General features: G+C 44.4%; 1 protein-coding gene across 1 annotated transcript in view; it reads right to left on the bottom strand.

Moving 5' to 3' along the window:
• The window catches only part of GRIN3A (glutamate ionotropic receptor NMDA type subunit 3A), a 99,190-nt gene extending 77,070 nt beyond the window's left edge, over window positions 1-22,120 (bottom strand). The window contains exon 1 of the mRNA XM_083718489.1: window positions 20,784-22,120. Within this exon, the coding sequence (XP_083574615.1) occupies window positions 20,784-21,527 (744 nt within the window). The 5' untranslated portion in view covers window positions 21,528-22,120. The remainder of the gene's footprint in view (window positions 1-20,783) is intronic.
• Between the last annotated feature and the right edge of the window lie 1,738 nt (window positions 22,121-23,858).

Below are 23,858 nucleotides of genomic sequence, written 5' to 3'. Positions count from 1 at the left end.
AACATCTTGCTAATCAAAATTGGGATGTTCATTTTTTGGTTCTGAGAACATATGAGAGCCAGGTGACTTGTGCCAGAGAGCAAGACCAAAAAACCCCCAGTGATTTTTTTGTCTGGTACTCTGGCACGAGTTAGCCGATTCATTCCACAGCACTGGACCAAAAAATGGGACATTCTGGAATCCAATCAGAAGTTGGCTTGGCTTCCATAATTCTGGAATATCCCGCTAAATCAGGATGGTTGAGGGGTATGCAAAGGCATATTCCTTTGTAGCCACGGGTTGAATATGATGCCTGACATTGTCACTCTCCTTCTGCCAAAGATGGGATCACCAGTGTCAAAGGAATGATTCTGCAACATCATCTTCATTGGGCTAGTCATGTTGTGTGGATGCCTGATTCTCATCTTCCAAACCAACTACTCCATTCCAAACTTAAAAATGGTAAACATAATGCTGGTGGTCAACAAAGGAGGTTCAAAGATTCTCCCAGGGCAAATCTTTAAAAATGTAGTACAAACACTGACAACTGGGAAACACTGGCCTGCGAGCGCTCCAATTGAAGAACAGCCTTTACCAAAGATGTCATGGGTTTTGAAGACGCTCAAACTCAGGGCGAAAGGGAGAAATGAGCTAAGAGGAAGGCACGCTTGGCAAATCCACACCATGATCAACTCCCGCCCGGAAACCAATGTCCCCACTGTGGAAGGATATGTGGATCCAGAATTGGCCTCCACAGTCACTTACGGACTCACTTTTAAAATCGTGTTTATGGAAGACCATCTTACTCGGCTACGAGTGATTGCCAAAGAAGAAGACACTCAGGAGATCTTCACTGCACCAGAGAGCTCTCAGTTCTTCCTTGGCAGCTGTGTCTTGAATACAAGCTGAGGTTGCCAAGAAATAATCTTTATAGCTACAGCTTAAATTCATTTTGAATTCAAACTGTGTTTGCAAAGGAAGAACTGGGGATTAAGTGACCCTCTTTTTACATTTCAGTCTTCTGATGTCAGGTAACTGACAGCTGGGCAGCTCCATCCACCTGTCAAAGTGGTCCACAGAGGGTTGCTCACTTCTGGGTCCTTTAGTTGGATCCAATTCCTCATCCCTGACTCAGAACAATACAATATTGTTTTTCTTCCTTTGGTGGTGGGAGAATAATCCCTGAAGTGCACCACAACCAATAGGGAACCATAGTAAGAGTAAGAGTCCCGGTACTGGAACATAGTAAGAGTCCCGGTTGATTAGGCCACAACAGTGGAGGCTGCTCCATCAACCTCAGTGCATCCTTAGCCAGGTCTGACCTACCTGCCTTCAGAATAACAACCAGTCCAGGAGGTGGTCCTGGCTGTTAGCTTCCTCCTTCTCCATCTCAGTGCTGCCCTTGTAAAACTCAGCAAGGAAGCGGATGGGGACAAAACTATAAATAATTGTCTCTGCCTGTCATTGTCTCTGGGTCCACCAACTCTGCCATCTCTAATCCTGGAGGTTTCTTCTTCTTCTGTTCAAGTTATCTTACAACATCACTTGGTGGATCTGTCAATCCTGGAGGTTTCTTCTTCTTCTGTTCAAGTTACCTTACAACATCACTTGGTGGGTCAGATGTAATCACCATTGAGCTAGAATAAGCTTACTTCTAGCAACGGTATTTCTGAAGAGGAAATGTTTCAGGTCAAGCATTAAACTCCCAGAAATGGACCTCAGAAATATCACAGGGTTGTTATCTAGACTATTATAAATATATATATATATATATATATATATATATATATATATATATATGTGTGTGTGTGTGTGTGTGTGTGTGTTTTCACACAAAAAATGCTAGCATGATAGTGTGCTTCTCCTAATATAGACATTTGTGTGTGTGCATTTTGGGCTAATAAATACATTTTCCTGCAAGTAATTTTCTCCAACACAATGTATTTTGCATATTTTTTCTATTAATATATGCATGTTTATGTACACTTTCCCTAATATACCCCGGTGGTTACACATTCTTTGGTTGGAGAAGAGCACTGCAAAATTCAAAGAAATGCAAATTTCAAAGGATAGCTGGATTCACAGATTGTATTGCGAAGTGCAAATCTGGCAGGTTCACATTGAAAACTGAACTGAACCAAATCTCGCCCCCATTCCTAGGAGCAAAAGTAGGATGTGATGTAGGATGCCCTGAGTTTTTAATGCCATCTCAGCCATGCCTTTTCTAGGTTTCTCATCCTTTTATTCTAATTTGGGAATAATATTATTGCTATCACTTTCACATTTACTACATGGTTCACTGAGAATGTAGAGCAATTAGGAAAAGTGTGTCATAAATATTAAATAGTATAGACATGAAGCTTCGAGAGAGAGAGACAATCCCCATGTTTTCATGCAAAATGTAGTTGTAGATAATTAACAGGAGTTGCTGGGGAAAGAGACAATACTTGTGGCATGGTAGCATTCAGTTAAGCTTCAGCTAAGTATGGTGAGTTTTGAAAAAAGAAAGAAAAAGGAAAATGTTAATTCGTCACATTTTAGAATACACAATTTATACATGACAACAGGGGGTACCCATGGGAGTTAGTGCCAATTTATTGCCTTAACTGCCCACAATGTAAATTGCTTTAGTTGAGTGCTAGAAGATCTGAAAAACAGCAGTTATAACAGGCATTTTTTTGGTAGACCAGTAACATTTCAGGTGTCAGCCAAACTATATGTTACATTAGTCACAGTGTTTCTGAAACATGCTTAAAGTGGTCATTTTTATTTTGAAGAAAAAGCAGCTCTGGGACCTTGTCTGGAACATGTTCCAGATCTGGACTGGTGTCCACATTCAACATTCTTCTCAGAATCCCTTTGTGCATTTTAGGAGCATATAACAGGTGTGAGCAGAAAGCTGGCATCTCCCACTTCCACCTCACAATCTAGGTTTTAAAAAAAACATTTTGTACTGGAATCCCGGGGCTACAGTTTCTTCAAAATAAAAGTTACGAGTTCCAACAAACATTTTTAACAGCATGAGTAAAGTAACATGCAGTTTGGTCTTGTGTTAAATCAATTCTCTATGGCATTTGAATTGGCATCAGTTAGACTTATGACTTGTTACAGAACATATGCCATCAGAGTGCAGACATGGCAATTCCAAATATGTTTGTATTGCACCAAAAAGAACCCCATCTGCTATAAGTGGCACTGGTGACTCCTTTCAGACCATGCCAAGAACCCACAAATGGCTGATGCTAGCGCTGAGAGGAAGTTCAGGTATTGGTGACTTCAAGGTTGGATTACTGCAATGCGCTCCATGTGTGCCAAAATGAGTTCTCATGGCTTATGTTGGAACAGGTGTTCCAGAAGGATCAGAATGAAAACATTTATTATTACCATTTTGCTTAGTTTAAATGTATTTAAGCTTACAGCGATACATGTTGGTTCTCAGAAGATGCCTTGATGCCTACAAAGTAGTCTTTGAAGTGGAAGTTATACCGTTTTGTATTCTCTCTGGAACGAATCCAGTTTTCCATGAAATATTTTAGAAGCTTTTACTGACAAACTTGAACTTGATCTCTTACTGGGAGTGCTGCCCCATCCAGAAAAGGATATCAACCTACTCCATGAACTTCAGAACCTCTAACCAGCGATACTGTCAACTTTCCTGGGCTGCGTTTGTTTCTCCCAGTGCAAATGTCGAGCATCAATTCAGCACAGTGAAGTTGCTCGTGTGTTTATGCATGTCTGCACTCTCCCTAAATTGGAGGCTCCAAAAGCAGAGGACAAGCAAAGTTCCCTAATGACCCTGGATTCCTGCATAAAGACCTTCTAAGCAATTGTGTACAGCAGCGAAACATATATAGTGCATAATTGGAAGTTTCCCAAGCAACCTTCTGAAATTGAGGACACTATGATTATATACACATTTATTCAACAAGTGCAGCAAGCAAGAGACTCCAACTTTTTTTTTTTAAAAAAAGATATGGCACAATACTATAGTTTCCATAGGTCTCGTGTTTGGAAGCCCTTCAAGTGTCTGACCAAATTTCAAATACAGATGCATATGTTTTCTTTGGTTTTGCTGTCTTTCAGCTATGTAATTAGCACAATCCTATATATTAGGGCCGGGACGCGGGTGGCGCTGTGGGTTAAACCAGAGCCTAGGACTTGCCGTTTGAAAGTTGAAAGTTGAAAGTTGGCAGTTTGAATCCCTGCGACGGGGTGAGCTCCCGTTGCTTGGTCCCTGCTCCTGCCGACCTAGCAGTTCGAAAGCACATCAAAGTGCAAGTAGATAAATAGGTACCGCTCTGGTGCGAAGGTAAACGACGTTTCCATGCTCTGCTCTGGTTCGCCAGAAGCGGCTTAGTCATGCTGGCCACATGACCCAGAAGCTGTATGCCGGCTCCCTCGGCCAATAAAGCGAGATAAGCGCTGCAACCCCAGAGTCGGTCACGACTGGACCTAATGGTCAGGGGTCCCTTTACCTTTATATATTAGGGCTGTGCACTGGGACCCATGATCATAGTAAATTGAAAACACAAGTAGTGTTAAGATATATCTGTTGTATATTTATTATTTCATAAACTTTACACACTGCTTGATTGGTTTTTTTAAAAAAACCCTTAATGCAATTTTAAAAAAAGAACAAAACAACAAAATTACTATCAAAACTGTTTTTTTTGTTTTTTTGTTTTAAATGACTATTTAAAGCATTCAAAAAATGAAAGTAAAAGACTAAAAACAGATTAAAACACATGCCAACATTTGATGCATCTGGGTGGGCTTGTCTAAAGTCAGTTTTTAGCAGGTGCCAAAAACAGTACAGTGAAAGTGGCTGTCTGATGTCGATAGGCAGGGAGTTCCAAAGTGTAGGCTTCTTAAAAATGGGGAATGAATGGCACCTGTAATCATGCTAGTTCTGCAGGGTAGGGTGGATCGTGTGTTGGAACACACCTCAGTCACTCATGCTTTCAGTTTCCTTTTGGATAATTGAAGCATAAGAAGATCCTGCTACATCAGTTTAATGGTCCATCTAGTCCAGAAGGGACGCGGGTGGCGCTGTGGGTTAAACCACAGCGCCTAGGACTTGCCGATCAGAAGGTTGGCGGTTCGAATCCCCACGACGGGGAGAGCTCCTGTTGCTTGGTCCCTGCTCCTGCCAACCTAGCAGTTTGAAAGCACGTCAAAGTGCAAGTAGATAAATAGCTACTGCTCCAGCGGGAAGGTAAACAGTGTTTCCGTGCACTGCTCTGGTTCGCCAGAAGCGGCTTAGTTATGCTGGCCACATGACCCGGAAGCTGTACGTCAGCTCCCTCGGCCAATAAAGCGAGATGAGCGCTGCAACCCCAGAGTCGGTCACGACTGGACCTAATGGTCAGGGGTCCCTTTACCTTTACTTAGTCCAGAACATTCTTACAGTCACCATCCATATGCAGATGCCTATGGGAGACCTCCAAGCAGAAGCTGGGAATGGAGGGGTGACCTGTGGGTGCTAGGGAAGACCCTGTGGCAGCCACAGGGCATCCCTCCAATCCCATGTGTGCCCGTGGGCAGCATTCTGGAACTATGAGGTCTCAGAAAAAACCCTTAGAGGCCTGTTCTTGTCCTGTTTTCTGGTTAGCCTAACTGATGCCATTTTGCTTCTGTAAAAAACTGCCTGCTTTAGAATTTAGAAGGGTGAGCCACAAATATGTGAAGACCAGATAACATTGCCAGGCGAGTTTCAGGAAAACCTCCCTCTGCTGGGCAACTCTCCTCTTCAAGGTCTCCAAGCAAGGTGTCCTGTTTTGATCAGCGCAATGAACCTTGAAAGGAGGAAAGGGGATGCCTATAAAAAGTATGAACAAAGGCTATTTGGGGTGGCTTCACCATCACACTGGTGAGTGTGGCTCGCCCGCTCTGTTTTACTCAGCTGAATAAATGAGTGGTTATAGGGATCTCCTCTGTCTATGGCATTTATTGGCTTTTCAGGGACCAAGGCAGCTTGGGCCCGATTAGCGGACCCCAACAGAACCATCTGGTTAACAAAGGCCATCTTGTTGAGAAACTAGAAAATGTGGCTCCTAGGCTTCAAAATGAATGAAGCACAGGTGAAGCCAAACATTCCCAAACTTGCTACAAAGAGGGCCCAGTAATGAAATTGGCTTTGTCTCCATTTGGGACCCCACCTCTTCCTCCTTTTCCTTCCCATTTCCCCTTAATTTCTTCGTTGTGAAGGAACTCAGCACATCTCGCAGCAGCCTGGAAGCCTACCAAGAAGACATCCATAACTCATGAGGCTCTTTAGTCACTGCAAAGCCACTCTTCATTTCTATTATATAGACTCAGTCCCGCAGCAGCATCTCGGCTATCACATTTTAAAAAATTACTTGGCCAGCTAATTAGTACAGAAGATATTCATTCTTTCTTACAAGAAACTGAACTTTCTTTTGGCAGCATAGAAGTACACTTTGTTTCTGGGTTGCCTGCATTTTCAGCTTACCATCAAGCCTTGCTTCATAGGTAATTCATTTTTTAAAAAACCCTTTATGTTCATCTGTGAAAATGCTTCCCTCTCTCACACTTTTTATGCACACAATATCTTCTGCTTGTTTAAAGTTATAAGAAATGGAGAACTTCCACATTTTAGTCTTGCCTCTCCCCTTTGATGTTGCACATCATCTGTCTTCTTGCTTGCTGTTTTGTGTTTTAAAATGGTCTTCAAATATACAGGCTTGCATGGAATGTCATGCCAGTCACAGCCTCTCCATGCTACATGGTGCCATCCTCATTATGGAGAATGGCCACTGTTGAGATGGGTTGCAGCTAAGCAGGCAGAACATCTGCTTTGCATGCCTGGCATTCCCAGGTAGGGCTAGGAAAGCCCCCCTCTCTGAAACCTGAATTGCAGGTCTTTTGTACCTACAATTATTGTACATTGGGAACAGAGACACGGCATTCTAAAGATGAAACTGAGTATTGCATATGTTTGTGTGTGTACTTAAAGAGACTGTCAGCCGCAAACTCCTCTCTCTCCGAAACAATTACCTGTCAGATCTTCAACACAACGAGCACTATTATCAAGGAAAATCCTAACCGATTGCTAAACGATTGCTTCAAATTGCAGCATTTTGCTCACAGTTATGATTTATTTATTTCCAAACGGACGTCAGGAAGTAAGCAGCCTTCCGTGGTAATAACAATGTTTGGATTTATTGTCAGCAGACATTACCAAATAAATCTTATGGAGGGTGGATAGAGAAGAAAAGCAGGCAGTTATATCAGATTGTTCCCTTCTGGCATAGTCCTGATGTCTGGTGTGTTTACATTTTCGTTTTGGATTGTTGTTGTTTTTTTTTAAGATCTACATTTCTCTGCCTGGCTGAACACCTGCATTCCCAGCTTCAGGATCAGCTTTGCGATATATGTATTTTGCTAGTGTTGCCAAAAGTTAGAAAGACTCTGTATTGGGCTACAGTACTTTGCTGTTGTTCCACATAGTTGCTTGATGGCCAGTTATAAAACACTAGCACCAGGGTTGGGCACTGGATTCTGCGATCTGTATAAAATGAGGCCCACTAAACACACCTTGACATTCTGGACTCTTGTGTGCAATTTATATGAGTTCTTCTAGTGAGGATGGTCAAAGTGATAAGCCATCCCATTCTCGCTCTTTTTTTGTATTATAATATTATTATTATTATTATTATTATTATTATTATTATTATTAATTATACCCCACCCATCTGGCTGGGTTTCCCCAACCACTCTGGGCAGCTTCCAACAGAATACTAAAACACAATAGTCTATTAAACATTAAAGCTTCCCTAAACTTTGTTAATAAATTTTACACTGCACATTTAAATTCAAACATTAAACACCCCGAATCCTACCATCCTACCATTGTTACCATTGTCAATCTTGTTCAACTGCCTTGTGTATTTTCTCTATTTTTCTTAAATAGTCCAATTTTTACCTTAGTTTTTAGTACATTACAAGCATTACTCAAATCCTGCCAAAGTTTTTAGTTGTTTACAGTGTTCTCTTAAGGACATTGTGAATTCCCCCCATTCCTTATTAAAGTTCCTCTATTCTTGGTTTCTGATTTTCCTGGTTATTTTCGCCATTTCGGCATAGTCCATCATCTTCATCAGCCATTTGTCTCTGGTCAGGACTTTATCTTGTTTCCATCTCTGGGCCAGTAGTATCCGTGCTGCTGTCATTGCATATATAAATCATTGTTTCTTCTCCTTTGGTATCTCTGCACCAAGCCAACTCATTCTCAGACCACTGGAAAATTCTTTTGGCATTAGATCCAATGTGGAAAATCCAAGAATAGGATCCCCTGCAGGTTCCCCCCCCCCGAATTTAAAAGTAGCTGTAGGGAAGAGATGATGGCAGCACCCACATATTGACACCAGACAAGCACCTTCGCTGTACTCTTTTCAGTGCCCCCTAAACACATTTTTGTTTAGACAAGCCTACCCAGACATCTAGAAAGTTGGCAAGTTTTTTAATCGGTATGCCACTTATCATTGATTTTAATTAATTTTCAAATGTTTTAAATAGCTGCTTTTAACTGTTTTTACTTATCTTTTTTATTCTTTTTGTGAACTATGTTAAGGTGGTTAGGGGATTTTTCTACAGTCTAGTGGTATATACATTTTATGAAATAAATAAATGAAATGATGGCTGCAGGGGAAATAAACTCTTTCCATCAAAAAATTATCTCTCTTTCAGTTGCCAACTCCCTTTTGAAGCTGCTGTTTGCCCTGCAGAGGAGAATGTACAGCACTCTCAAGTGTATCTTGATGTTTTTATCCATGGGACCAATAGCAGCTTCAGAGGAAGGTGATTTAAATTGGGAAATCATTGTCATAGAAAAGGTTGAAGTCACAGCAACAAAACCAACCAAGTCTCCCCTAGCACCATGGTTCTGAAAGTCTGTTTTTAAATAGCAGAAAGTCTTGCTCTTGCCTCTTTTTTGAGCCTGAGATTCAGCAGACATTGCTCACAAAACTCCACATCATGAAAAGGCACTTCCAAACTGTTGCTATTTTCAGATGGGATTCCATCGTATACTGGCAAATCCAGCGTGCTCAATAACAGCTGATTTGGAGCTCTTCCACAACAAACATGCTTCTCCTAACTCCTGGGCTTCTTGCAACCAGGAAAGCAATGGGAAAATGCACTGGAAAGTGTGGGGTAACATTTTCTGGATGCAATTTCATCTGACCTTCTAGCAAACAAATCAGAATGAATGTCCAGCAGATAGTTAGAATCATCTAGTCTCCCTGAAAACAAATCAGGACGAATGCTCTATAAACAGTTTGTCTGTAAGAGGTCCATAACTATGGAGTTGCTTTGAAAAGCAAAATTAAGATATTTTTGGCTTTAAAGGGGGGTTAGATGAATTCAGTGGCTCCTGGACACCATGATGCTATCTTCAGTATATGTTAAAGAGGAAGTGTACACAGGGGCCTATGAAGCCTCAGCCTCCGGTAACAGGACACTCATGAAGCGTTCGGCAGCAGTCCTGTATCTCAGCGACTCATATCTGCTCATATGAGCACACAAAACAGCAGAGTAAATGAAAGCTTGGCTGCGGAAGTATGTAGCATCGCTAATTTTATTGCTATATGTCAAATCAAACCGAATCAAAACAAATCATAATAAAGAAAATAACAAGAGTGCGAGGAGCATCTCACACAGACATCCTATCTGTCTGGGAGACAGAACAAAAAGCAGAAATACAAAAGCACAGAGAACGGAAGTGCTGTGTCTCAGTTTCCATTCTCACACTTCCAGAGGAATGGAATGTAAACAGTGTGGATCACAAGATCCAACAGCAATGGGAGAATGAATAATACTAACATGCCCCACCACTACTCCTGACACACACACACAATGGTTACTTGATGCTTTGCTACAGAAGCAAGCCTAGCTCCCAACTCTAGTGCAAAGAAATGGGGACCCCATTAGGGCACCTCTGGAAACTTGGAATTACTTCCTGTACTATGTATGGTCTGTTGCACAGGATAAGCAGAGGACTTGACTTCTAGCTATACATTCCATTAAAATTGGCGGTACTTATGAAAACTGTGTTGTGGATCAAGCTGCAAGACAAGGTGATACTAACTAGTAATAAATAACATCATCACATCTGACGACCCCTATCCTGTGCTCTGAAACTCACACACAGATGCACAATTTTTTATCCATTTTAAAAGCATAGCGGTCAGTAAGAGCTGAGCTACATGACCAGTGGAATCTTCTGATGCCTTGATTCTGGACTTTACCATTAAAGACTGAAGCTGGGCAAAGGACGGACTGAATCAGGGCTATAACATGTCAAAACACACACACACACACAAAAACAAACAAGACACCCAGCCACACTTTACCTGCAAAACTGCCACAGTGGACAGAAATCTAGCCTAGAATCTTTTTGCATGTCCAGAGGGTTTCATTTACACAAGTGAGCATTGATTAATGCCTTCCTCATCTGCATTCTGAGTTGGCACACTCAACAGCAGCTACACCTAAAGAGTCTGCTGTTTGTGTAGCTTGGTAGAAAAGGAATCTTCCTCTCAGGCTGCAGTCCTGCAACCACATACATTTCTTCTAACTGTGACTCACAGTGCTGGGGTAATTTGTGTGACTACAGCTATGGAAATGTTGTGATATATGCCTCTTTCCCCTTCCTGTGTCCTATATATTTCTCAGGGAGATATTCGAACCAGTTGTCAAGCACAGCAGTCCTTGTTCAATTGACACCTCTGCTCTGCTCCAGGCACCCCGTAGCACAAGGAAGCCAATTTAATAGAAATGCTCTCAGCTCGTTTCCACGGAATACCCCACACCACTGCAAAACTTGTAACAGCTATACATTACTGCTCCACCTAGCCCTGGATCTACATTTTCTCTCTCTGTGATTATATTTCAAAGATAGCTTTCACTGCTGTCACCTTCAAGCAACCTTACTAAGTTCTTGTCAGGAGCTGCCAGCCTCAAAGGAAGAAAGGTCTGCTCCCTGGATGTCAGCTCAAATCAGCATGCTGTCAGAGAGCTGGTGAGTGGGCCTGAGATGCAAAAGTCACAGCACTGCCCTTTGCCTCCTTTCTCCTGGCTGGTTCAGCCTTCCTGAACCTGGCACCCTTCAGATGATGCTGGACTACAACTCCCATCATCTCCACCCCTTGGCCATGCTGGCTGGGGCTGATGGGAATTGTAGTCCCTCCTAAAGCTGAAAGGCTGGAGAAAGACTCGACTACACCAATGCAGGAAGCATTTCAGGACTTGTACCTGCACTGTATGGGAAGTGCTTCCCACATACATGCAATTCTAGCCTATTGATATTGCATACCTTTCAACATTTCTCCAATGAAAATAGGGGCGTCTTATTCAACAGCAGCAACAACAACAACAACAATTTTGTTATTTATATCCCACCCATCTGACTGGGTGGGACGTGGGTGGTGCTGTGGTCTAAACCACAGAGCCTAGGGCTTGTCAGAGGTTTGAATCCCCATGACGGAGTGAGCTCCTGTTGCTCGGTCCCAGCTCCTGCCAACCTAGCAGTTCAAAAGCACTTCAAGTGCAAGTAAATAAATAGGTACCACCCCGGCAGGAAGGTAAACGGCGTTTCCATGCGCTGCTCTGGTTCTCCAGAAGTGGCTTAGTCATGCTGGCCACATGACCCGGAAGCTGTCTGTGGACAAATGCTGGCTCCTCGGCCTATAGAGCGAGACGAGTGCACAACCTCGGAGTCATCTGCGACTGGACCTAACTGTCAGGGGTCCCTTTACCTTTACCTATTCAACAACAACAACAATTTTGTTATTTATACCCCACTCATCTGACTGGGTTGCCTCAGCCACTCTGGGGAGCTTCCAACACATATAAAAACATTTTAGGACATTAAACATTAAGAAACTCCCCATACAGGGCTGTCTTCAGATGTCTTCTAAAGGTTTTATAGTTACTTATCTCCTTGGCTTGTGGGTCACATAACTCCATACCCTCCAACATTTCTCTGATGAATATAGGGACATCTTAAGGAAAAGTAGGACATTCCAGGATCAAATCAGAAACCAGGATGGCTTCTTTAAATCCAGGACTTCCCCTGGAAAATAGGGATACTTGGAGGGTCTGATATTGTCACTTGGGCTCTGCTTATCATCCCATCATCCAGAGCACATAAGAGCAAGGCCTGCAGCAGCTGAGAAGTTTGTGAATAAGTTCCTGGAAGAGGTGGGGTGATGCATCTCATTAATTGAAATGTAATCCTCACCAGTTAACTGCAGAGATTTTGGCTGCATACCCATTTTATTCCAGAATCAATGGAGACAGAGTATTTGTTTTTTTCTACGTAGCCCACACACAATCTAGATCAATTGCTTATATTTCGTCCCTGCAAAGCACTTACTGAGAAACTGGTTTATTCCAAAAATAAAGCTCATTGCAAAGTGAATCTGCATCGCTCCACAGTATGCCCTTTTGAAAACAGATGCAGGCAGGCCTGGCAATGGGGGTTGTATTCATACATGCCGAGTGATGCTGTACCAAAATCACAAGTGCTACTTCTTCATTCACCTGGGGCATGTGCAGGGAGGAAAAGTTACAGATAATCTAATCCCAGAGAGGGTTTTCAAAAGCTTTACAAGTAACCACACCTATCCTTGTGAATGGCAGGATCTATAATTAATCTAGATTGAAAACAGCATGTTGAGGACAAGCATGAACAATTCTGGATTTAGGGGGGGAAACTGCATTTTGTGCTATTTAACAGGTTAGTGTGTACACAGCTTTGGAAATACAGTACCACTTGCTGAGGATGAATTGTTAGGAGATGCTGTTTATCTGTGCTGATCTGCTTGCCTTTTAATATAATGCAGTGACCTGATTCAACATTTTTGTTATATCTATTGACAGTCTCTCTCTCCCCACTCATCTCCACCCCCGGCCAAGCTAATTTGTAAGCCTCATATTGGCTGGATAGGTGAAGAACAATGCAATGTTCCAACTAGATTTTACAAGCTTATGCAGACACATCCCCATCTGGACAGTTGATGGGGACAGAGTGTCACCAGCACTAAATTCTGGTGCTTAAAACCTTGTTGACTGCCTATATGCTACTAGGTCAGGTTCAAAAAACTTGGAATAATTTACAAGGCCTGTGATGACTTGGGACCAGGATAGCTCAAGGACTACCTGATCCCTTGCAACTCTGAGGTCTTCAAGGAAGTCACTGTTAGTGACTCAGATGCACAACTCATATCCTTCAGAAACCATGCTGTATTGTGAGCCCAGTTTTGTGGAACTTCCTTCCAGCTGAGTTCAGATAGGCCCACTCTCCCTGTTGAACTTCTAGCTCTTACTGAAGGCTGTTTTTTTCTATTCTAGCAGGCTTTTGAATTGAATTCTAAATTTGTAGGTTTTAGCTCATTTTCAGTCTTATTGTATTGGGTCCCTTGTACACTGCTCAGGGATGACTGTCGCTAAGCAGAATACAAAATGTTGAAATAAATAAATAAGTATATGGAGTGGGAGATTTCAGAAAAGAATTAGAAATGGAGGAGTATAATCTTATTAACTGTTGCTAACTTCCCCAAGCATGGAGTTTTTATCTGAGATCATCACTCTAATCCTTTATTGACCTCTGCCCTTAAATTATCATGATTATATTTAGCCAGTTTTTATCTACATCTATCTATCTATCTATCTATCTATCTATCTATCTATCTATCTATCTATCATCTATCTATCTATCTATCATCTATCATCTATCTATCTATCTATCTATCTATCTATCATCTATCTATCTATCTATCTATCTATCTATCTATCTATATCTATCATCTATCATCTATCTATCTATCTATCTATCATCTATCTATCTATCTATCTATCTATCTATCTATCTATCTATCTATCTATCATCTATCTATCTATCATCTATCTATCTATCATCTATCTATCTATCTATCTATCTATCTATCTATCTATCTATCATCTATCTATCTATCTATCTATCTATCTATCATCTATCTATCTATCATCTATATCTATCTATTTATCTATCTATCTATCTATCTATCTATCTATCTATCTATCTATCATCTATCATCTATCTATCTATATCTATCTATCTATATCTATCTATCATCTATCATCTATCAACTATCATCTATCTATCATCTATCTATTTTATATCTTTATACATTCACACACCCAAAATAGCTTATAGGGGATTTTTTTCCTGGGCACCTTATCATATGTTTTGTTAACATTGAATTCCACCATTTCTGATTTTGTTAAATTAATTTCATACTTCAACAGCTTGCTAAACTCATCAATCAAACTCAAGACATTTCAAAAAAAAATTCACGATGTTTGACAAATAATGCATCATCAGCATAGAGATTAACTGCCTGTGGTAATGGCTCAATGGAGAGAACAAACAACCGAGGTGATGAGGGTCATCCTTGTTAAGCATCAACTTAAGTCACAGGTGACTAACCTTCAAATCTGCTGGATTCCAAACTCCTATCATCTCCAGCCAACATGGCCAATAGTCAGAGATGATAGGATCTGCAGTCAAGCATCATGGGGGACCCCATTCCTAGGCTTATTCCCTGGCATGTATAATTGAAAAGCAGCTCAGATAGCACAGCTTGGAAATATATCCTTTTAACACTATCAAGCAGAGGTGGAGAACCTCAGGATTGTGGGCCAAATATTGCCCTCCAAGTCTCTCCATCTGGTCCTTGAAACTCTCCCCAGGCCATGCCCCTCAGTTTCAGGAACTGGCAGGATGAGGAAGAGTGGGGGGAGCCACCCACCCACAAGCCCCCCAGGGACAGCACAGAAGATGACTGATGGATCCTAGTAGTGGGACACTGAAGAGCAGTCAGCAGAAGGGACAAGCTGGGAGGTGCTAGAGCAATTAAGAGGGGTCAGGAGGAGGGTCTTCCAGAACAGGGTGAGAGGCTGAGAGTCACAGTCTGAGTGCAGACTCAGATAGAGAGGAGTCAGAGAGTGGCCCTGCTACCCACCAGCAGGACAGTACCGGTCCTGCTGACTTGCCTCCCCCTCTGAGACCCTGATCAAGCAGAGTCCTGCACATTGCTGAGCAACAGGCCAGACAGGCCCAGAGAAGGAGCTCGCCACTAGATGCAACCTTTGTCTTCTTGGGAGGGATCCAAACAGAAAGACTAGAGGAAGAAGGGTGGAACTACAGTGGTACCTCTGGTTACAAACTTAATTCGTTCTGGAGGTCTGTTCTTAACCTGAAGCCGTTCTTAACCTGAGGTGCCACTTTAGCTAACAGAGTCTCCCGCTGCTGCCATGCAGCCAGCACACGATTTCTGTTCTCATCCTGAGGTAAAGTTATTAACCCGAGGTGCTACTTCCGGGTTAGCGGAGTCTGTAACCCGAAGTGTTTGTAACCTGAGGTGTTTGTAACCCGAGGTACCACTGTAGTGGCCAGTTTCAGCAACCTCTCAGCTAGAGTAAGGTGAACCATAGTGTTATTATTTTCTGTTAATGAAGAGCTAATTGTGTCCTGTGCCTGCCATGTGTGTGCCTGCCCTGTGGTTGACCAGTCTCCTTGACCCTCAGTGACCCTCATGAGCACCCTGAGTGTAATGTGTCCTTGAACTCTGACCATGCCTTTTGCTTATCTAGATGGCTGGTGCAGATGGATGTTTGAGTAGGTGTAGAAACTACCCTACTTTGCCCCTCCCACTTTTGCCTCTGGCCTTGCCCACCACTGAAATGTGGTCCTCTAAGGTTGCTCAGAAAGGAATGTGGTCCTGCAGCCAAAACATTGGGAAACCTGCTGTAGATAGCTGTAGCAAGTCAGGGTAGGCAGTGCTCAGTGAAACGTCTCATTAGCACAACTCCGTAAGGCAGTCCCTTATATTGTGGTTCTGTTCTTGCTCCCCAGCCTAACTCAGCAGTGTGGCTTATGTCCTCAAATCACCCCATTTGCAGAGGAAGGTCGCAACTCTTTTTTCAGAGTCCACTTCTGTGTCCATTAACAAGCAACCTGACTGCTTGATTCAAGATAGGAAGGGCCAGAAAGCAGCTCAGTTCCTAAGTTCCTAATCATAGTTTCAGCTCCTTGATGCCTTGCTCTGAGTGGTACAGTGCAGAGCACATGTCAAGTGATGCTCTGCCCCTGGATGATATATGGACAGAAGGTAGCAAATAGAGGGATGACCTGGAAGACTCAAGAGGGAGCAAATTAAGCACTAGCCTTGTGAGAGAGGCAGTGTGGACAATTTCAATGCAAATTATGCTGTACTTTATGAATGTGAATGCATTTTTCTAGGTTATAAATGCACCATTAGGAGTAGAAATATCCTTACAGCACAATAACTTTTATTATTCAACAACTGCAGGCCTATTTTAATAGCTTTATAAGTTCATAGCAGTACCACTGACTCGTCTTCTGGGGTATTAAGTTGCTCTGTAGTCCTGGAGGACAAGAACTGCAAGGAGTCAGCTAAAGTGTGTTGACAATTCTGGAGAAAAGCAACCATGTTAGGACATCATCCTTTGGAGCTAAGAGGGTAATGGTGTGGTGTTTTTCTAATGGGCTAAACAGGAGGAAAAGATGGTTTGGGTGGCAAGGGTGTAGTGAAAGAAGTTAAAATTGCATCTTAAACTATGTTGATGACCTGATGGCTGAAAAGCAGGAAGTAAATATACCCAACAAATAAACAGACATTTTTCAGTGGTGCAGCTGCCAATGGGGAATCCAGATAATTGCTTGTATAAAGTAAGGATGGGAAATTCATGGCCCTCCAGATGTTGTTGGACTCCAACTCCCATTAGCCCCAGTCAGCAAGGCCAATTGCCAGGGATGATGGGAACTGTAGTCCAGAAACATCTGGTGAGTCAAAGGTCCCATGTTTTAGAGTGCTGGCACAGTAGAGAGAAGCTGAAATTTAGCACAGTCCATTCCCTCATATGTACGCAGGGAATATTTTACGGGGAGGTGGCATAAAAAAATATTGATCACTTACAGCAGCTGTCTAAAGTGGCACAGTCTTATCATGTTATTTCTGACACATGGTGGAAATATACAGAAAACAGCAGTGCTATAATTAAATGAATACAATATAAATTCATTTCTTTCAAAAAGACATGGGGACAGTTTTTACCACATTAGCTGTGTCCAAGAATTGAAGCTCACTAACTTTGTCCACAATATCTCAGTGGACATAATTGAGAATTAAGCTTTCCCCAATCTGTACAGCCCCATTCTGGGTTCCACTGAATAGCAATTGACAAAGACACAAAACCCAGGAACTGACTTAGAATCATAGAATCATAGAATCATAGAGTTGGAAGAGACCACAAAGGCCATTGAGTCCAACCCCCTGCCAAGCAGGACTTCGGCAGGTGTAACTTCTAACAGGTGCTGTGTTAAATATGGTCAATGGTATTACATGTTCACATTATCCTGGGTCTCATGTGGAACTCAAGACCAGAGCTGACCCAAGACCATCAGTTAAGCATCACAAAATGGCAGACTTCTGACAAGTAGGAACTGCTTTCCCTCTGGGTCTATTTCAAAACAATTTGACATGAGACGGACCACAATGTGTCACAAGCAGAGAGCAGGAGCAAATAAGAAACACTGCATCAATTAAACGGCAGAGCCAAGGGTTCCAGGTAACTAATTCAGACTCTGCAGCAAGATGAGGTGGGAAAGCCCACATCTGTCCAGGTGATGGACTCCAACTCTCATCAGCCTGAGCCAACATAACCAATGCTCAGGGAGTATGGGAGCTGTAGTTCAGACACATCTGGAGGGCCAGAGGTCTCTCCCCTGCTCTGCAAGAAAAGCCCCTCCACACATCCTGGGTCAATACCCAATGTGACTTAGAGGGGAAATGCACCTAATCAGTCTTACTCAAAGAACACCTTCCATTTTACTCCATGCCAAGTAACATCCTATCTCTATCTGTCCCTTAGATCAGTTCCAAACCATTCATTTATCAGTAATGTACTGATGAGATGTTTATACAGGTAGCATAGGCTTTCACAGCTTATAACCTATCAAGCTGAATGCAACCCATCTTGTAGAGACATCAAAGCCTAGAAGGTATAGCAACCTGGTAAAGATTATTATGCCTCTACCTGGGACGGCAAATAGAAGGGGAGGAACTGCAAGCTATAATGCATGAGTACCAGTGGGCTCCATTCCATTTCCTGGAACTCAAGCTGTAGTCTAGTCAATAGTACAAATTCTGCTTAAGTGCACTGTCCCTCCTTTAAAATGCCTTTGTTGAGAACCACCCAGCAGCTGAATCTAGGGCTATAGATTTTTCATGCTAAAGTCAAAGTTAAAATAAGTGATGGCATTTCAAAAATGGTAAAGACAGCGAATATCACGTGGGAAGAGAGCTCGCAGAGGTCTTACAATTGCAGAGAGTGGGTTACAGAGGTCTCACACTCCTAAACCATAGTGAAAACTCTCTCTCTCTCTCTCTCTCTCTCTCTCTCTCTCTCTCTCACACACACACACACACACACACACACTGCCCCAGGCCATTTTAATTACTTGCAGCCAAATTCTATACATGTTTACTTTGCAAGTATGTCTGACTGAGTTAAATAGGGCTCACTTCCCAAGTAAATAAGCATAGGATTGCTTTCTCAGGCTACAATACTATGCACACTTGACTGGGAGTCAATAGAGGGTTGTATTGGTATGACAACAATCAGCATCTTTTCACCAAAGCCAGATTAAATGTATTCTCATCAAACGTGTTAATGGCAGACTGAGAGGTATTCCTTATCAAAATAGGATCTGTGTATGCTCTCAGGACGTTGACTGCATGAGGCAGATTTTATTGCATAGTTTTATTGCATTTTATTGCATATGACCAAGCCAGGGAACTATTGATTAAACCACACTTGGGAAATCGGCCGTGTCAATCTGAAGCCTACTATATCAAATATCTTCTGGACAACAAGTCCAATGATATCACAGTGGCTGTGGCAACGTTTCTTTCAGTAGTCATACAAATCAAAGATCAACATACCCATGATGAAACAAATAACACTTCGGTCTCCCTTCCCTGGGGGGTTGTCTGTATTAATCTATATTTTATTCTGATTCCATATTGTGTTGGACCACAATAAAGATTTAGATTATTAATATTTATATTATTATATTATATTATATTATATTATTGGTATGGTTTCTGTATGCCCTGGTTCTCTCTCCATCTAGATAGAAGAAGAAAAACCCACAACAGCTTAATCACTCTCTGAATTGCCTTTTTAGATGCAAGACTATTACCTGCAGTGAGCTAAATGAAGAGGAAAATGTAAGTTGTCACAGAGTGAAAGAAGATGGTGCCAACATTCATCACTTTTCCATGGACTTAAGACAGATGAGTCACATCCCTGACCTCTGATCTTAAATAGGAAGCAAAGTAACATGGGAATTTCTCCAAAATCCATGATTGGGCAATGCCAGCCAAAATGCCAAAAAATCTGAAGGCCTGGCTTAGTGGCCTAGGACCTGGGAGACCACTGATCAAATCCCCACTCAGCCATGAAGCTCATAGGTTAACCTTTGGTCAATCAGTGCCTCTCAACCTAACCTACCTCATAGGGGTGTTGTGAGGATAAAATGAGGAGGTGGTTAAGTGTTTGCCACTGAGCTCCTCAGAGGAAAGGTGAGAACAGAATGTGGCAGACCTTTGAGTTTTCCAGAAAACTTCATCCATCATGATGTTACATAAATCAAGGGATGGGGGAGAGAGAGGGAGGCTGGCGGGGGGTGGATAAAAAGATGCCTTGAAGTTGCTTAGCTAAGTTAGACTTATGTAGTGCCTTGAATGTTGAAAAGTGTATACAAATAAACAAATAATAGTTTAGCATCTCAAATATGACTGTTCATCTCACCCACCTCTGGGTTTGTGTGTATGGGTGTTATTCAGGAATGAATGTGTGTATTTATCTGCAGCATGCATATGTTTGCAAGAATGAGAGAGAATAAGAATGAGACTGAAGAATGCATCTACTCAAGCATTAAATGATCTGAAAGAAGTGGAGTAGTCACCACTGAGAACATCGAGTTGTTTAACAGCTTCATGAGCTTTAAAACCACACAAGTCTTTCTCTATAACGCACAGATGTTCAGGGTAAAGTTAAAACAAAACGGATCTCTCTCTGCGCCTGGGTGCTTAGATTTGGTGGGTATCCATCTGGATTCATCTCTGAGAACAAGCAAAGTCTCTAGGCAGAAGCTTATGAGTGAATTAAAAGTTCATTTAGCATGAATTACAAAAACGTGGAACCAGGTGGGGAACATCTGCCGGCCTGATCCCAAGCGCCTTTGCCAAGTGGAGTTACTCTCTCAGTGGGAAGAAAACGGAGAAGGAAGACAAGAAAACCAGAATAGCAAACGCTCACGCGCAAGTGAGAGCTCTTTGATGAAAGACGGTTTTGTTGTAGTGTTATTTTTTTGAACGCGGAAGTGTTGGGACCGTCTCTGCATAAAGCAGTACTGTACTGTAGTTACCAGGTGCGCTGTCCATGGTGCTGAAATATCAAACTGTCCGTTGTGCTGAAATTCGCAAACTGAAGCAAAACTTGCCTGAACTCACATTCTCCATTGGAACCGCCCCCCTTCCCCTTCCTCTTTCGGAAGCTCTTAAATATGTATAGTAGCTCGGGGCCATTTCCCCTCCTCCCCTCCCCTTCATCACTTTCCCCGGTACGCTCACAGAGGCGAGACCCCAGGCATCCCTTTCTCTCTCCCCACCCCAACGCCCCCACCCCACAAACCCTCCACCCGCACCTACCAGGCTCTTTCTAGGGAACTCGTTGAGCACGATGCTGATCACGGGGATGTGCAGCGCGGTGGCGACGAAGTCCATCTCCAGCATCTCGCTTCTGCTCTGCGGGAAGGCGAGGATGGCCGAGACCCCTTGCACCACGACGGTGTGGCAGATGCTCTGCAGGAAGGAGACCGGGTCGTTGCTCCACGAGGCGCTGGGCGAGGAGAAGGGGAAGAGAGGTAGATCGCCCAGCCCCGCTTCGATGGCCATCACGACCTCCAGGGACAGGTTGTAAGGCAGAAGCCCCTTGACACGGTTGAGGGTCTCCACCGCCGACAGCAGCGCCTCCCGGGGCAGCAGCGGAGGAAGACCCTCGTCGCCACTCCCGTTGCCCATGTGTGCCCTGCTCCTCAAGCCGGTTCCCGCTCGCCACCTCCCTGGAGACCCTCCGGACCCCTTCCACTCGGCCGCCCTAGGCGCCTGCGGCTCGGCTTGGAGTCCGGCTGCCGCCTCTCGCCCTCCTTCTCTTCCGAGCGCAATGCCATGGTGCGGTCCTGGTCCCCAGGCGTCCGCGCCGGCGGGGGAAGTGGCAGCCCAGGGCTGCAGGTGCGCCGCGCCGATCCTCACCGTGTGCCCGATCCGCTTGAGGATTTGGCAGGGCTGCGGGTGGCAGGAGGAAACGGGCACCCTGGCCAGCACCAGGGCGCAGGGCGGCAGCAGCAAAAGGCACACCCTGCTCAGGAGCCACCACACGCTCAGTCTCCACATCACGGGAGAAGAGCCCGGTGCCCTGCGCGCAAGGAGAAGCCCCCTTCTCCCCCGCTGGCTTGGCACCTCAGCCGCCGCCTCCTCCTCCTCCTGCGACGCTAGGCGCTCCTCTCCCAGCCCCTCGCCTTCCGCCAGCCATACAACTCGGACGGCTCGCCAGTCGCTCCGGGCGCCTTGCGGGCTCCTAAAGTCCACATCAGCCAGGGCGGGGAGAACACCGACGGGCAGCCGCCGCCTCCCGTCGGCGGAGGCTTCGGATCCCCGCCTCGAAAGGGAGACCTTCCGCTGGCCGCTCTCGTCGTCCTCCTCGCGCCTTCCACCCAACCCGACGACGCGCCCCAGGGCTTAGCAGGGGAGTCGCGAGAGCCACTCCATCCCGGGCGGATCGCCGCAGCCCTTCGGGGCGATCCCTTCTGGCGCCATGGCTTGCGTCTGCTAGGAGGGAACTAGCGGGGAAGCCACATCTCCAGATCGCCACGGAGGGAAGCAGACTCGGGATCCCAGCCTCCAGATCTGCCTCATCTCCCTTCGGTCACTTTGCTTCTCCTTCTTTTCTCCACTCCTTCCTTCCTTCTTTCCTTCCTTCCTTCCTTCCTTCCTTCCTTCCTTCCTTCCTTCCTTCCTTCCCTTGTTTCTTCTTCTTCTTCTTCTTCTTCTTCTTCTTCTTCTTCTTCTTCTTCTTCTTCTTCTTCTTCTTCTTCTTCTTCTTCTTCCCTCTCTTTCCCCCTCTCCAAGGCGCTTCCCCTTGCCGCTTTGGAGGTTCTTGCGAAGAGGAGACCAAAGTTGCCCGGCGCGGCTGAAGCCAGAGGCAGCCGCTCTCACCGCTCTCCGCTTGTCCGAAGTGGCTCCAGTCGGTCGCTTGGCTGCGCTAAACTCCCACCGACTGGCTGCCTGGCTGCCGAAGACGGCTTTGGTGGAGGCGAGCAGGTAGCGCCCCGAGCGGGACAAGCTCCCCGCGAGGGATGTTGGGGGTTGTAGTCAACCCAGCCCGGGTGCTGGGAAGGGCCCACAGCTTCAGGGCTTGGAGGAAAAAACGCCTTGGCGTCATCGGAGCCATAGTTTAGAAGGCTGCTCCCCCTCTCCTCCTCTCCCCATCGTCACAGATTGTCTAATATTTGATGAGCTAGAAGAGAGCTGGAAATCACCAAGAAGGATGGGGCACACCCCTATTTCCCAAATAATTTCCTGGAACGTCTAACCCAGTGTTCCCTGCACTGGTTAGTAGTGGCTCTCCAGGATTTCACACAGAGCAATGAACCAGGGAAATGCATGGAAAGCAGATGCTTAGATAGATAGATGAAAGATAGATTTGTAGAGTTGGAAGAGAGCACGAGGATCATCTAGTTTCTTGCAATGCAGGAATGCAATGCAGGAATCTTTCTATTGAGATACAGCAATCATACCCTCCAGCTATGGGTTGCTCTCCCCACAGCTGCATGACAGCTGCATGACAGGCACAACAGCTGCATGACAGGTAGAAAATCAACAGGTGCACTGTTCCCTCCATAAAAAGAAGGGATGGGAAAAATCCACTCATCAAAAGAATATAAAAATAGACCTAACTGAAGAGCAGACTGAAGACTTATCAAGTCTAGAATTCTGTTGTCACACTGATTGGCCGGCTGCCTGTGTGAAGCACATGGGATCATAAGAGTTGGAAGGGACCTAGTCCAAGACCCTACAATGCAGGAGATTGCAGCTGTCCCTTATGGACCAAACCTTATGACCTTATTGTTATTAGCACCATGCTCTAACCAACTGACCATGAGCACAAGAGCTTCCCAGTGAGAAGATCCAGTGAGAGCCCATGTGGTGTAGTGGTTAGAGCAGAGGTGTTCAACCTTTTCAAGTCTATGGCTCACTTGGCCAGCTGCATTCTTTTCATGGCACCCCTGTGGGGCTCAGAAGCTCAGTTATGTCACCCCTTGCCTGCAGAGCTGGCAGCCTCTCACCCTTTTTCAAACACCCTCCCTTGTGGAGGGTTCCCTCAGCCTCCTCTCGCCTCTCCTTGGGAGTCCTGTAGGCAGCTGCAGCTTCTCCCCCTGGTCTCTGAGCACCCCCCCCACGCGCCACAAAGAGAGATGCCTCCTCACACTGCCCCTCAGAGAATGGAGAAGCAGCTTTGATCAGCCCCAGAGGCACCATTCACCTGCAGAACTTATAGCCAGGGTTGCTGCAACAAACAGCTGTGCAAGCCTTTGGGAGGCAGAGACACAAGAGGGCATCAGAAGAGGGAGGGAAGGAAGGAAGGAAGGAAGGAAGGAAGGAAGGAAGGAAGGAAGGAAGGAAGGAAGGAAGGAAAGAAAGAAAGAAAGAAAGAAAGAAAGAAAG

Source organism: Podarcis gaigeae (genome assembly GCF_964106915.1).
Source record: "Podarcis gaigeae genome assembly, chromosome: 17".
In the NCBI taxonomy this organism is placed as follows: Eukaryota; Metazoa; Chordata; class Lepidosauria; order Squamata; family Lacertidae; genus Podarcis; species Podarcis gaigeae.
This window is presented reverse-complemented; position numbering and strand designations above follow the sequence as displayed.